This window comes from Trachymyrmex cornetzi, unplaced genomic scaffold (genome assembly GCF_001594075.2).
Source record: "Trachymyrmex cornetzi isolate Tcor2-1 unplaced genomic scaffold, Tcor1.1 scaffold16, whole genome shotgun sequence".
Taxonomy (NCBI): Eukaryota; Metazoa; Arthropoda; class Insecta; order Hymenoptera; family Formicidae; genus Trachymyrmex; species Trachymyrmex cornetzi.
The window spans coordinates 2,030,214-2,046,169 of NW_017296201.1; the positions used below are offsets into that span (position 1 = coordinate 2,030,214).

At 39.0% G+C, this 15,956-nt stretch overlaps 1 protein-coding gene across 3 annotated transcripts in view; it reads left to right on the top strand.

Annotated features, from left to right (window-relative positions):
• Positions 1–15,956, top strand: part of LOC108758801 (uncharacterized) — a 107,161-nt gene that overhangs the window by 79,485 nt on the left and 11,720 nt on the right. For all 3 annotated transcript variants that reach the window (XM_018503931.1, XM_018503932.1, XM_018503933.1), the window contains 3 exons: positions 4,765–5,071; positions 7,065–7,222; positions 10,069–10,190. In XM_018503931.1, the coding sequence (XP_018359433.1) occupies positions 4,765–5,071; positions 7,065–7,222; positions 10,069–10,190 (587 nt within the window). The remainder of the gene's footprint in view (positions 1–4,764; positions 5,072–7,064; positions 7,223–10,068; positions 10,191–15,956) is intronic.

Genomic DNA, 15,956 nt, shown 5'->3' on the forward strand with positions numbered 1-15,956 from the left:
GCGTTTCATTGCATGAATGCGTGGCAATTATATTATGGAATAAAAGAGCGAAGAGATAAATGACTGTTGTTGTGTGTAAGAAAGAAATTAAAAAATTTTCTCGACGACGTTCTATATAAATATAAAATTCTTTCATATATTTTTCGAGCTTGTAAATAGAATGTTCGTCAGGAATATCGAGACAATCCAAGAGACTGAAACGATTGTTATTTTTAACGATGATTTTTATCGTTTTGATAAAGATCTTTCATTTCCGTTAAAACAGTAGGAATAACTGGAAAAACTTGACTAACTTTAAATATAAATAATTAGGAGTATTAAAGCTAGGAAAAATATGAATTATGAACGCACAGAAATTGTTCTTATGTTTACTTGTGCGTATAAATAATAATTTGCAATTGGTTACAATAAACCAAGATATAAAGAAGAACGAGAATAATAGGTTTTTTATACATTCTGGTAGATAGATAAATGCGTTTATTAGAAATTCTAGGGCAAGCCCGGTATCTAAGAACACGTTGCAGTATTGAAATTAAGAGCACAATAAAACAAAGATGGTGAACGCGAGATAAAGCGAGAAATTAGAAAATATACAAAATAAAGATAAAAGTAGGTAGACAGAAAAGAGAAGACGTGGAATATTCGTTATAAGTATCGCCATAATTTTCAACTGCAAACTCGTTGATTTATTTACGATCTCTTGTGATGAAAATTTATTGGTTGAAAGCAAATGAATTTACCGCGACGTTCTTCGACGCATTCATAGGATTTGTTCGAATCGCTGACAATACCGACCATCCATCCGCATTCCGGTCGCCGAAGGCCAAGAAACGGGAAACGCATTTACGATTGCGTAAAGGAAATAAAAAACGTCGTTTAGGAAGTCGATCTCGATTTAATCCAATCGAGCGACGCACGTCGCGGTTGGTTATCGATACGAATTGTCACAGAGTCATCCCGCTCGCGTGTCCATTTGTAGCATAACGATGAATCCGCGCAAATCGCTGGCATCCCGGATGCGTCGTCACGCATTCCACCAACTACGGAGTCACACCGTCAATTGTCCATGGTCAGTCGATATAATCGCGCACAGTTCGCACGTTCGAGTTTTTTGTTATACAGGCGGGATTGAACGATTCCGCGAGAGAACTTCGCGCATCCGAACTCCACGGCCTATAAAGGTGAAAAATGTTGCACGGTACGTGAACATTTCGCTTAAAAAGTGCATCTCTTTGAGTTATTGTTAGTGGATTGATTCGCATCGACTCACGTATCGCAACGTATCTCGCACTATTAAAAAAAAAAAAACAATATATATAATATACCGCTCATTTGTTACGACACAATTAAAGTAATTTTTTAGTTGCTTGTAAAAAAAAGCGAAAAGAACATACCTGAAAAGAATATGCTTTGATTTCTCTATAGTCAGTTATTACATCAAAATTGTATCTTAAAATTAATATTACAGAATTTTAATGATTCAAATTCAAAATATTCAAACTTATTTTCTGGAAAACTTCGTTTCTTAAGTCACGTCGTTATTTTAGCAAATAAGCGATATATTCACCCCTGTAATTTCGTGGGCAGACAATGTAAAGTGAGTGAACCGATTGTTGATCTAAAACAAAGTGTAACAGAGTAGAATTGCGATGAAGATAACTGGGAACGGAGAAATAAACTTCCGGAGCATTATAGAAATCATAAGAAAATAGTTCGTATTTTCCAAAGCGATTTGCCCGCCGATTATTTTCGCACGCGGAATAAAGCACAAGTCTTTTGAAATCTTTTATCATTCTCAGCGCAAAGTTATTCCCGTCGGAGAAGTTACAACATTTTGCGATATTCTATGCATAATAAGACCCTCATTTTAGCTTTATTGCTCATGAATTTCTCAATTGCGTAGCCCGGATGCTCTACGACAGGTTAAAACGGACTAACTCCATAAACGTCTCGCTACGTTGTAACATCCACTTATGATGTAAAGTACATAAATAAAAGAAGCCATCTGTGGTTCAACGAAACCTATATGCAGCGCACAGGTGTTTAAGGATGCAGTATAATCTTCAACTCTCAGATATTCTCGCTTCTACGCGAACGAGTTTATGAGCCGCCCCGACAAACAGAGAAAATCTCGGCTATATCAATCTGCAAATATGGTCCGATCGTGACTGGAGAACGGAATTTCAAATCGCGCGCGATGTCTTTATCATCATGTATATATATATATATATATATACATATATATACGGGGAGAGTCGCGCGCTATCGGTCCACACATTCTGCAGATTGAATACCGTCTATTATGCGCAAAGTGCGAGAGGAGTTTCCTGCTGCGCCCATATGGCATCGCGCAGGGTCGTTTGCATTCCCAGCGTCAGTCTGAGCGTGAACGCAGAATTAAACCGTGAACGATCGTCACACGACAGATATTCCACCGATTCGATCGTCGGGCAAATGCCAGGCGTGCGTGTAGCAGCGTAGCCGGTGCGGATTCGCGCGATTTATTCTCTCGTGCGCGTTCATTGTCCGTTGAGAATCACCCTGGTCTCTCTACAAGTCCGCGATGATTCGCCAATGAATTTCCAACACACATTCCACATCGATTGAATTCCAGGTGATCGCTACCGATTTTCCCAACGATAGACAATCGACTCTCATTCCATTCTTTCTATCGCGGGAAACCTGTTCGTAAAACGATTCGTTATACGAGTTACGAACGCGGGAGAGGAAAGAAAATAGGAGTCGCGACGCGCGATTGCACTCGATGCGTAGCCGGTCATCGCCGTGAGCCTGCGGTTCCCTAGGTGTCTGTGAAGTTAGCACAGCGTTTTATTAATTTCCAAAAAATAGTGATTATTCCGGTAGCACTTTCCATTGTTTTACTGTTCTTTTAAAAATAACAAAATGTTCTGCATTTTTAATATCAAAAAATCAACAATAAACAAATGCCGTGCTAACTTTACGTTCCAGCACAGCATAACTTTCTCTAAAGTACCAGATGCCATCGAATATTACGACATTTGTTAAGTATTCCCGTTTCTTTTAAACTAGATTGATTATTATATGATGTTTCAGGACAAAATTCCAATAATTAATAATTTTACACAATAATTTTTACACATTTTTGTGGCATGTGATACTTTAGAGGAAGTTATGCTAACTTTACGTTCCAGCACAGCATTTGTTTATATTTGATTTTTTGATATTAAAAATGCAGAACATTTTGTTATTTTTGAGAGAACAGTAGAACAATGGAAAGTGCTACCGGAATAATCATTATTTTTTTTAAATTAATAAAACGCCATGCTAACTTCACAGATACGTTGCCTAGCCCAACGGTAGCTCGTAGCTGGCCGGAGTCTTACGTAACTAAACACATACTGGCCCGGTTCCGGAGGTTGACTTAATTGCGCCTGATAAATTGTCTTTTCCTCTCTCTCGTCGTCTGTCTCGTCAGTTTGTTCTCAAACGCAATAGCCTACTACCGCTTCCCCCGATCGTCACGCGTTTCCGTTCTGCCTTTCGTCCTGTGTGTCTGTCAATTTCATTCCGTACTATTCCCATGTTCACTGCATGCATCTGGCATGGCGAGGACTCGCCAGCATGAGATTCGATCGTCGAAGTTTGAGCCTACATCATGCAGGATCTCTTGCATTTCACATATTTCATTTTCACATAAATTTTCTTTACTCTGGAGTGAAGAAATAATTTTGAGAGTGTAAAGCTTTTAGGAAAATAGGCGAGTCTTGCATAAATAGATGTTAACTCTAGAATTATATGGTACATATCGACTCCATGTTTCTCAGATCTAGTCAAATTTTTCAAATTTTAATCAACGTACATATTATGTTATTATGACATTGTTTAATAATTTGTTATATTTAATAATATATGAAATTTATTACATTTAATGATAATATATTATAGAGTCCATTATTTCACTTTTACAACAAAATATTGCATTGTTAGATATCAAAGGAGTAATGGCAACTCAATCTCTTGATTAAATAACATTTTGTTATTTTTAACTTCCATGCGTGACAAAATGTAAATCAATCCTGTGGTTAACATAAAAGTAAACAACGTCCATATTAACGTATGCACTTAGTAAATAATAAACTAAATGTAAATCAAATTTAATACATTTTCTCGAGTTAAATTGTTTAACTCCGTTGTTTTAGTTAAATTAAAAGTGTACACACTAAGACTTGTATTCTTTATGTAATTTTAACTACAATATTTTCTTCATACTTACCTCTTTACTGTGCGTGATGCAAAACTACGCTTAAAACATAATATAATAATCCACAGACACTTGGTTTAATGTAATTACATTTCATACTGTGTAAATCCTATTCAATTCGATTTGTGTTTATACAATCGATCGTAAAATCTTAAGGAATCGTATATCATTTCGTGCATTTTTCACTTATGACTGGTAACGGCTGACTGGTTCGCCGAAGGCGAGCGATAGAAGCTACGATAGATATTACTCAATCCGATATCCATGCTAGTTTCACACATATTTTTCTCATCTTTCCTATTCAAGCGAGACAGACGTTTCCTGAACGGCCCCATACCAATCCCTCGCAATCCAAGGATGCTTGCGAGATTTCACCGTATACACGCAAGGCTCAATTAGCGTAACGTCTCATGTGAAATTTTGCTTCGAGTCTAACTTGCGTACTATAATAAAGGTTTCTTGGAACATATATATATACACACTATATATAGAATTTTCACGTGCATATTTCTTTCTCGCAGCGTCCGGTTCGGGATCCGTGATAGGCAGAGACCCGCTTCCGCCGAGAGCCGTCAGCACATCTCATCTGCCTCAAAGAACGCTGACTCAACCACCGACGGCGGTGTCCACTCTTCCGCTACCGAGAAATACTACCAGCAGTAACCATCGGCAACAACCGCTTCCGCTCCATCACTCGACTCCGCAGCAGCAGCAGCAGCAGCAGCAACAGCAGCAGCAGCAATCGCCTATGAGGCAGCTGGAGAACGAGTCCACCGCCCATATATTGAGGGCCGCCAGCAACGGCGACATCGGCAAATGTCCCGGCATGTAAGTAGACTCAAAGCCGATCCTCCCAGGTATTTGTATAACGAAGTTTCGGCGTACTGTAATTAAACCGCCGCCCCTATCGCACCCCGTAATAGGGAAACTTATTAGCGAACACATACTCGCGCGGCCGCAACCCTGCCGTCTAATTCTGCTACCTAAGTTGCTCGACTGTTTGGTTACTTTGAGGTGGTAACTAGTAGAAATGCCGCAAGCAGCCAAATGTCTGTACCCTTGTGTATCGCGTCTGAAAAGATCACACATTCGACTCTAGACAAGTATTAGAACGCAGAGTTATTGTTACAATTAAAGGCACGACCCTGAAGACTCTAATCTCATTCTACCGCTTTTATAGCAAAATTATTCAACTAGTATGTCGAAACAAAATGCAGAGAACAAGAGCATAAATTAATCGCCATAAAAGGCAGTAGCGCGTAAACTTCCACCTAAACACAACGCGATTAGCCATCACCCGATTTAATTCGTATATAACTCGCTATATACGCGTATTATAGGTTCGTTCATTTAAGTCGCTGTTTAATTACTCGCCGTTTGTGCAAACAACAACGCGCAGTTCGTTTGTCGCGAAATGTACAACCGATCAAATTTCCTGTATGTTCTTGACAACTCATAATGCGACGATTGTACTATTATGCTGTAATGTAATTACAGTAATTAATTTAGTTTCTCGCATATATAATGGCAAAATTATTATAATTATATAAATATGTGCTCTTAAAATTTATTAAAGGATTCTTTCCATTAAGTTAAAAAAAAAAACATTTTCTGTCTATCGAATATTTTTTTAAATAATGCTATGGGATATTAAAATAATGCAATAATTTTATCGTTTCAAATTTTCGTTCTCGTGAAGAGGTTAGCTATACAAACGTCATTAATTAGACTGAAGGGCGTTGCGATGTCATAATCGACGTGAGAGCCACTCTCAAGCTCACCGAGGCTCTATTTATTGCCAGGCGTGAGCTAAACCGCGTCACCTTGGTAATACAATTTTCTCGTATGTATTTGTGTCGCGATTTACCTCCACGGCAAATCTAATTTCTGCTGTATCGCGTAACCACGTTTATTTGTTTCGGATGGTAAACATCGATTTTTCTCATGATTAATAGACAAGGCTCCTGTCGCTATAAATTGTACGTAAGATAATGTACGTGTCGTGATATCAATTTAGAATCGCGAAACATCGATTTGGAAACTGCCAATATTTACTTAACGTATTTAATAGCCATAAATTCATAACGTTAAGACCGGAGCACAGACCTTTGGATGACGCATAATGCATAAAGTATAAGAAAATCAACCAATCGGAGTCTTTTATTTCATAGAAAAGAAAAAAATTAAGGACTTTGAGTGGTTCGTTTTCTTACGCATTATGCGTTATGTAAGACCCTGTGTTCCCGCCTTTATGAACCGCATTTTTAGGTATCAAAGAAGCAATGGCAACCCAATTCCTTGAGTTAACATTTTGTTATTTCTAACTTCCATGTGTGTCAAGATGTAAACTAATCCATTTCTGTAGTTGTTTTTAAAGTAAATAACTACAGAAAAAAAAAATCCATATTAACGTAGACTTAGTAAATAATAAATTAAATTTGAGAGTAAAATAAATCAAATTTAATACATTCTCTTGAATACTAAATGAGCACAAAGGTCTGTGCTCCGGCCTTAACGTTATGAATTTATGGCTATTAAATTGTTTAACTTCAATGTTTTAATTAAATTGACATATTGATTAAGAGCAATGGCGATCTATAGAAATGATTAAAAATAAGATATAACTTGACATTTATGAATTTAATAGTGCAAAACGAATTTTTGGGAACCACTGTACCAGAGCATCATATTTCCTTTTAAAACGTTCAGCGACTTAACTTTCTCTCCCTCACAGCTTCTTTCTGCATTAGGTCACTTTACGGCATCATTTCAAGCGTGGCCTTCTACGAATCGGCCCATTGACCTGTTCGTCAAATTTCAGGGTTATCGGTAACGACATGAGGGACCTGAGGTTAGCATCGCCGAGCGGTCATTCCACTCAGCGATTGATCAGCCCGATCGGACATTTGCGAGTCACTTCGTTAAACGACCATCGTGTTTCCAGTCCCAGCGACAGCGAGATACGTGTGCACAGTCCAAGTAAGTTTTGCTTTGTACTATATTTATTGATCTGCCCGATACTTTCCACGCTTTCCACGGTAACTTTTCGATGAGCCGACCCATGAATCGAGCAGGCGGCGGAGCGATTAATTGGCGACGGCTAACTCTGAAGAATCCGGCTTTATGAAAGAACTCAAACTTTTGCCTCGAACTCAAAGTTAGTTAAAGCGCAATTAATATATTGTTGGTCGTAATATACGAATCGCTATCGCGCGCGACGGCAAGTTTGACGGCTAGGAAAAAGAGTTACGACGTCGACCGGGTTGTCGTAATACCGTCTCCGAGCGAGAGAGTTACGCCCATATCGACTTTCCTCCTTTTCGTAGCAAAGTACACAAGAGTGCAAACGCTAATTAATGACGTTGACGAAGACAATGCCAAAGGTAACAACGCTCACGTTGTTCATAAAATGATCCTTCAACGTACCGGACACATTGCGCTATGCGGAATTAATGGCTCGCTAAGCGCGCTAATTAATCAGATTTTTTTCAAAGTATTCCCGATAAATTTTCGTAAAACTTCGCGTATAATTATTATCTTAATTTCGTGGCACAAATTTTGCGGTACGCACTGGAGGAACATCTTGATATTGCAAAAGATTTTTGTTCGAAAAAATAGTATTCTATTTGAAAACATATACACTAAATGAGCAAAAAATTGTAATGTTTGATAAATTAATATATATATTTTTTGCATAACAAGAAATAAGGTAAAAGAGACTAATTTTTGCTTGTGCTCGTCTCTTTTACTTTATTTTTTGTTATGGACAAAAAAATTAATTTATCAAACATTACAATTTTTTCAAAACGGACGTTTCGGTCATCCTCAGCGATAATAATAAAACTTGTTTTATGTTCAAATGGTGGTCAAGTGTTTTATATCATTTCGCAGCATTGAATTCGTTAAATTGTGAAATTGGTTAAATTGATTTGGCCTCCAATTGCTATGAGCGTAAAACCAGCCTGAATTGTAAAATACAATTAATAAAATCTGCAGTCACACATAATGTATGAAAGACAAAAATATAAAAATGTGGAACGAGTTGCACGAATGTCAGAGATATGATTGAACTTTGTTATTATCCACATCATCACTGAAAATGTCCCGAAATATGCCAAAACGTCCTTTCCGAAGAAATTGTAATGTTTAATAAATGAATATAATTAATATAATAATAAAAGATATCTAATAAAATAATTGCGCTCCAAATACCGCGCCGTACTCTCATCGTCTAAATTGTTGTTATTTTTAATATCGAGAGTCCATTGTATTCTACGTAATATATCACTGCAGCAAATCTCTATCTCTAATATTCGAAGCTGGTCTCTAACCCGGCTCGTCTGGAACGTTTGGCTCGTGCGAACTTACGAATGATGAACAGAGCCTCGCTCGGCGGATGAGCGATTAATACCCGCGAGATTAAGCGGCGATTTAACGTCTGCTCTGAATCGCGGGATTGCCGAACCGCCTGAAAAGCGCATAAATTTAGGTCGAGAATTTCAGCGGGCGTCCGGGGTTAATTACCCGAGGATCCGTGGCAGTGGTGTCCCGGTAAGGTTTGTGTGCCACCCATCTAATCCACAACGTGGAATAATGGAAATCCCGTGTGTGCCTCCGTACGCCCTGTCTAACTACGCAAAAGGTACGCATGATCGATATCGAGTCATCCAACCAGGAGGAACACACGAATTGAGGTTGCACAATATTATCGCGCGAACAGGGCGGTTTTAATGGAGAATCATAAGAGAAATCATAATTACACTATCCATTATTCCTTTTTAATTAAAAAAAATTGTAAATTTGTAACGACGAGCATTTTAAAGACAAATAAGTGATATGATTTCAGCCAATTCCCTTTCTTTCCCTTGACCGCGTTTGGAGAATCGAATATGATTGATCGAATCTGATTGATCGAATCTGACGCTAAGAAAATTGGAAAAAACATTGTAATTTTATTGGAAACGCGAACGATGCTCCTGGACGATATCTCCTAGCAAATATCTTCTTCAAAAAAGAATAGAGGAAACACCGCAATCTAAATACCACGGTCCACCAAGAATTTTCTTTGTGCAATCCGATTGTATCTGTATAGGTACAATAGCTGCGCAATTTTCTGCGTTAGACGGAAGTCCGTGCTTCTCCATTTTACGACACGTCTAACGGTCGCAGCTGCGGAACATTTCTGTAGGCATTTGAATATCCTATACAAGGCGTCCCAGATCCATTATCGTTCAGTCCAGCCACAGATTGTGAAGTCAGAACAAATATGCTAATGTCTCAATATCCATATCTTTTAAAAGATATTTAAAAAGACGAACGAAACTGAATTTATGATGAAGCAAAAAAAAATGTATAATTTAATCGCTGAAATATAAAAAAATATATATAAAAAAATCGTTAATTTATTAAATTCTTGCTAAGAAAGAATTCTATAAGATTCCTCAGAGAAATTCTGTGGCAATCTGTGGCTGAAAATAATGCCTGCGATATCCTGTAACGGATGCAATATCATAACGAAAGGCAGTAGCTCCGACAGTTCCGGTGCTTTAAGGCGCAAATACAAACGACTGCCATTCACGTGATTAAAGAGAAAGTCAATCTGCTCGGTCGTTATTACAATTTTTTCGCTATTCCGCTGAATCTAAGGCTGCAAGCAAAGCAGGGGAGGGAGAACAAAGAAAAAAAAAATCTTCGAGAATATCAGTCGATTTCGATATTTCCGGTTTCACAGATCCTTTCGCTCGTTACGACACGCTCAGAAATACGCGACTTCCTCTTCTAGCGGCTTTCTCCTGCGTAACTTATCTCTTCCTTTCTGCTCGCAGGTGAGAGAAAAATGATGAGCCCGATCGGCAGGGAGGTCGACCGAGGCGGGGGCACAATGACGGGTCCAAGACAAGGCCAGCAGCGAGCACGCGCGGATTGCAGCGAGTTGCTGCATAAAAGGGTGAGCAAATGCGACGGGCAAGTCGCCTTAACGCCTCGGTGCGAAAGAGCGCCCCGTCTAGAATAGAGCTCTATTTATAAAAGAGTAGCGTAATCATTTCATCTTAGCTGAATGCTCACAACTTTCTTGTTGGACTTTGCTATTTCGACCGCCATTTTTAACTTGATAGTCCAACATCCAATAGGGCTTAGTAATTCTTTAATATATGTGATGCTTTCCAGCAAGCGACACAGTGTGACACTGTGATCATGTCATTTTCGTTTAACATTAATATAAACAACAAGAATGTAATGTGATTCACTGTGTCATCTGAGTCTCTTACTGGAAAACATCCATAATTATAAGGATAAACATGGCAGACCTTTACACTATTCTTTTACATATAGAGCTCTAGTCTAGTGACCCTCCACTAAGAGTCTGGACTCGAATCGCAATTTTGTATGCAGAGTAGTAGTTTTAACAAAAATCTGCGAGAGAGAAGGATGTATATTTGCTACTTCTTTCCCTTTCTCTCTATTCTATTTATTCCTAACTATTTCTCTCTCCCTTGCTCTCTTTCTCTCTCTCTCTCAGGAATTGTTAAAACAAAGCGGACAAATCAAAAGTGGCCTTCTCATGTCCAGACTTTTATTAGACGGTCTCTAGTCCTGTCGATCCCGATTGGCATGGCAGAGCATGATGGATGGAGAGAGGAAATTCGCGCGTCCATTCGCGGCATCGATCGTGCAACGGTCGCGCGCGTGAATTAACCATGCCGTCGTCGCGGTGGCCAGTCACCGCAAACGGGAAATTTATGGCCGAGGAACGATTGCGAACGCGCACGCTTCGTAAAAGTGTCACTTGTATCGCGCACCAAGTCTCGCCGATGGCTGACATCCGACGGCGATTCGGTTCGGTTCCACGGTGAAGTCTAACATTCTCGCAAATTGCTTGTGGTTTGTTTACGAGCGTACGGCTTACTCTCCCGCTAATCCTCCAGCTCGTAAAAATAAATTACGTATACGTGTAGCACGGTAGCGCGTCCACGACGCGAGTTTATCGTCCATATAAAAAGGCGACGAGCTTGAAAATCCTCGATTTATATAATATTGGTGGATCGAGTTATCGCGCCAGAATCAAATTACCGGAAACAAAATGGCGAATTCTCCCCGCGAACGTTGCACGATCGACGGTTTGTCGTTTTGCTGCTTTTATCTATAACTGTCTCTTTGTCTCTTGTCATGCAAACACACACGCTATCCGTTTTATTGACGCGGCATAGCCTGCATATCATCATCGCAGCATGTAAATTCCATTAGCTCAATTAATTAAAATGTTGCCCCGAGAGAAAGAGAGAGAGAGAGGAAGAGAGACTCTCACCTTCGCACGTGTTACACGCACGGTATGCATTGCGTTGTAAACGGGATTGATAATATTTGCGCTTATGGTAGTATCGTGCGCAATAAACGCGAGGCGAAGAATCATTTTCATCGGCGCTTTCGACTTTTCCAAACGAAAAACAATTCTGATGAGGTTATCGCTGATGAATTTTTCATTATTTACAAACAGTATCACATTGATCCATATGATCCTGAATATGAAATAGGTCATCATTGTTGTTCCGTCGTTAAATGCATTAGGTCATGATCTTGCGATCAAAAATTGATAGGAAAAATTAAGCCGAGTGTCGAGAATTGCATTGGGATTCGGTGATTCGTAATGACAGTATCGGTAACGTTATATTTTCGTTACGTTTTTATCATATATAATATCTGTACTAAGAGAAAAATATTTGATATCTGTATAATGCGAGGTAAAATAATTATGGGTTAGTAGCTTCATTTTTATAATTATTACTGCTATAATGTTAGTAATAATGACTATACATGTAGTTGAAACGTGAAAAAGTTATACTACAAATTATAATTTGAAATATTAATATAGTAAATTATTAAGATGTAAATAATAAGTAAATGAACATTTTTATTCAGTAAACGCAATTATAATTATAGTGAATATAATTATTTTTTTTAATCCATTTACTATTTATGTGGTAATAATAATAATTAAAAAATGTGTTAGAAAAAACTAAACATTTTCAAGCAGTACGTAACTATTCTTAATAGCATAATTAACTATATTTTCCTGATTGAAATAACTGTAAATATATAGTCGTCCCCCAAAAAATTACTACAAATTATAGTTAAATTATAGTAATTGCAACTATTTTTTATTTCTCAATGTTCACAACGATAATGCAGCCTTTAGCCTAAAAATATTAGACACTTATATTTTTTTCATTCATCTCGAAATCTTTAACTGAATTGTTACTTATTAATTACCAGCATTATACGTAAGTTTAAAAGGTTATTGAAATTAGGATAATTTACAACAAATGCCATAAGTTTATTTTTTAACTAAAACTTTAAATAATGGTTAATAAGATACTTAAAATTTTAATATAACGACACCGACAGTATTATTAAGAGTTACAGAATCCCAGTACTGAGCAGAACTTTGAGAACTCTTTCGTTTCGCGATCGCATTAAAATAACGAAGAATCTAATGAATCTACGATTGTACTTTATATCTTTTTTCAAGTCGTTCCTTCAGTGCATAGCGTCATAAAATTCTAAGAGTGGCTTGAGGAGTTTACAAGTTTGTGTTACAAATAATCCTGCTAGACGGCATTCTTCGACATGATTTCGCGACCTGTTCCGCAACAACGAATACTTAGATTCGGTTGAGAAACGGATTTTTCGCCCTGTAAACGGCAAATTCGGACGAGAACCCATCGTTTTCTTAACGCGAGCTTATCTTAAACGCGCGGTACACGAGAAGGCAAGAAAGTAACGACCCGAGTGTCGTCGTCCTGGCGCCATTACATACAATGGAGTAGCGAAGGGTGGCAAGAGGACCAGGACGAAAGGGGAGGGCGAGGGAAAGAGAGAGGAAGGAGAAGCGGAGAGAGCGACGGAGACGGCAGAGAAAAAGACAAACGAGAAACATGGGGTCCAGGGTCGATCCTGCATACGGTCAGCACCGGTCAGCAAGGGCACCGTGCCAAGGAACTGCAGACGGGTCTTAAGCTTCGTGCACAATGGATTTTGCCGTCTGCGCATGATGGCATGGCATTCATCCTACACAAATTCATCATTCCTCACGACGAATCTTATCGTAGGAGAGTAGCTCTGACATAATATGTTATTTATTATGGCAATGTAGGATTTGTGAAAAACCGTCTGTAAAGTGGTGGCACTGCGTACAATGTGGTTGCGTCAGAGGTTGGCGAAATAACCCATCAAGATTCTCCAATTTTTACAAGAATACTTCATTTCTCCTCTTCCACTTTCAACAGCACTTCAAATTAAAAGAATACGCGGAAGGACAGTTTTGCTCAAGTATCTAACAAATCTGAAAATAATTTTGTCGGAGCATCAAAATAATTATTTAGGACGCTCAAACTGATTGTCAGAATATTAAAATTTTTTGCAACATTGCTCATCATGATTGAGATTCCCGCATTATTATTTTACTAGTCCAACAAAATTATTTTTAAATTTGTATCTAGCTAAATTTTTAGACACTTCAGTAAAATAATTTGTTTCTGTGTAGCGTTCGAAAATCAATTTGTGTCTCGAGTTTTAGCTTACCGTCGACCAACGATCGTATTACAAAATACAAAAGTCGCAAAATATCATTTCTTCCCCCTTGCCAATCGAACCATCACGATAATGTTAAACCGCGAATCATCTTCTCGCGTAAACCGACACCTCGCATCTTAGGAACACGTCAACCGCGGGATGTCGCCGCAAGAGATACACGTCCGTTACCACGTGTGAATCTCGTTTGTTGATCCACGTCATCGTTCTAATGGCTAATAGAAGTCGATAGGAGACCATCCGCGGGATGAGAGAGTCGCGATGAAGCGAGAGGAACGTGAATAAGCAACTTCGCGAACTTTCGTCGGCGAGCATACCCGCGTGTGGTCGAGAGACGACCGGGGCCCTTCGGGGGCAAAAGGTACAAAACGGCGGGCACCGGGCGAACCAGGCAAGGCGGCGATGCACACTATGCAACCGGCTGGTCGGTCGACGAACAAGCTAGCCGATCCGACCGGGCATGACGCCAGTCCGCCCGCCGAAGCGTCGCTCGACGCGCGCCATACCGCTTCCCGTTCGTCACCCCGACTCGACGCGAGATTCGTAAGTTCGTCGTGGAATTTCTTCATTTTCTGCAAATTGTAACATCCCCCATCTGGCTAATCCGTGAGAAAAACGTAGGAACTTCCAGAGCGCAAACAGGTAAAGTAAAAGATACGAGACATCGCTGGTTACTATCTCTGGAGTGCGATCAAGTAATTTTGTTTGATACATTCGTTTGGAGTCAAAGATTTGAAATTACGAAGGATGGAAAGTGATCTCCGGAGACCTTTCTTTGAACATTCTGAAGATGAAATTCAGCGCGAATGTTCAGGATCTCTCTCTGTTAAACTTGAGGACACCACGCTTTGTTTCTACTTTCGAAGAAGTGAAGTGAATGCTATCATGTTGGTGTTATAAAAGAAGAAATATCTTTTATATAACTATCACAACATGCGTCTGCATTTAATAATTATAGGGTTGTCGCGAATTTCTCGTCCTAAAATTTCATAACTTTTCCCTAATTTCCAGACAAAATTTCATATTTTTTTCTGAATTTCAATATCTTGAAATTTTTTATATTTAATTCATTCTGACTTGGAAACTGTTAAATATTTTGTTGAGAGAGCAATTTAACATAGTAATGTAAATTACTGTTAATATTTGTAAAAAATTACTGATACTGTTTTCATTTAATTGTTAAGTTGGTAATATTCCAAAACTACGTAGGTGTGATATATACGTATATAAAACTTCTTCAAAACCAAGAATTTTAATCTTACAGAAAATGTCCTGACGTTGATTTTCCTTGATTTCCCTGACCGTTTTCAATTTCCCTAATTCCCTGATTTCCAGTTTTGTGGCGAACTCTGAATTGTACGTGGAAGATAAAAGTCGACAGGCATTAAGCAGCCGCAAAGAGAATGCGGCAAATTGAAAATTCCTTGGCTTTCTACAAGAACTCTGCTTGTTTAAGGAGGAATTGTCCTTGGCGATACAATGAGCAAGCGTGAGCGTGCCTTTCCTTTTCGCGATGTTCCTTCGTCGTATCTCGCGCGGTCATGTTGACGTACTTCAACGCGTGGCGAAGGATTTAGGATTCGCTAAGCGACTATTCCTGACAAGGGAATGCCCTCGATCTCGCTCTGGTATATCCCGCGAATACAGATTGCACGACCTCGCAAAGATACCGCGACCAGCGAGGATTCCGGTGGAATGCGAAGAGCGTACGAGCTATCTTTTGGGACCTGTCTGTTAAAATAAAGAAGGCGTATTTTCGTTTCACTAAAAGAAAACTACGATCCAATGGTGATTGCTATACGAATTTCATTCTTACATTTCTTCGCTGCAACGCTACGTGCATTGGCATGACCTGTATCTGTTTGCGCTCGTCCGTGTCGATATGTCTATGAGAATTTGTACGTCGCCTCTGGCTCGTCTCCCTCGGCCAAAGAGGCGTATTAGAAAATTGGAAAGTAATAGAAAACTATGGCTCGCCCTCCGTTTCTTCGCTTTTCTACGATCTTTAGAAATTCTTACAATGGCGCACAAGAGATACGACCATTCAGCTAATTTGCTCGAAGCTTCGAAATTACTTGAAAGTCGAACGTTATAGATAAACACGTCTGAACTAGTTACTTTTTAA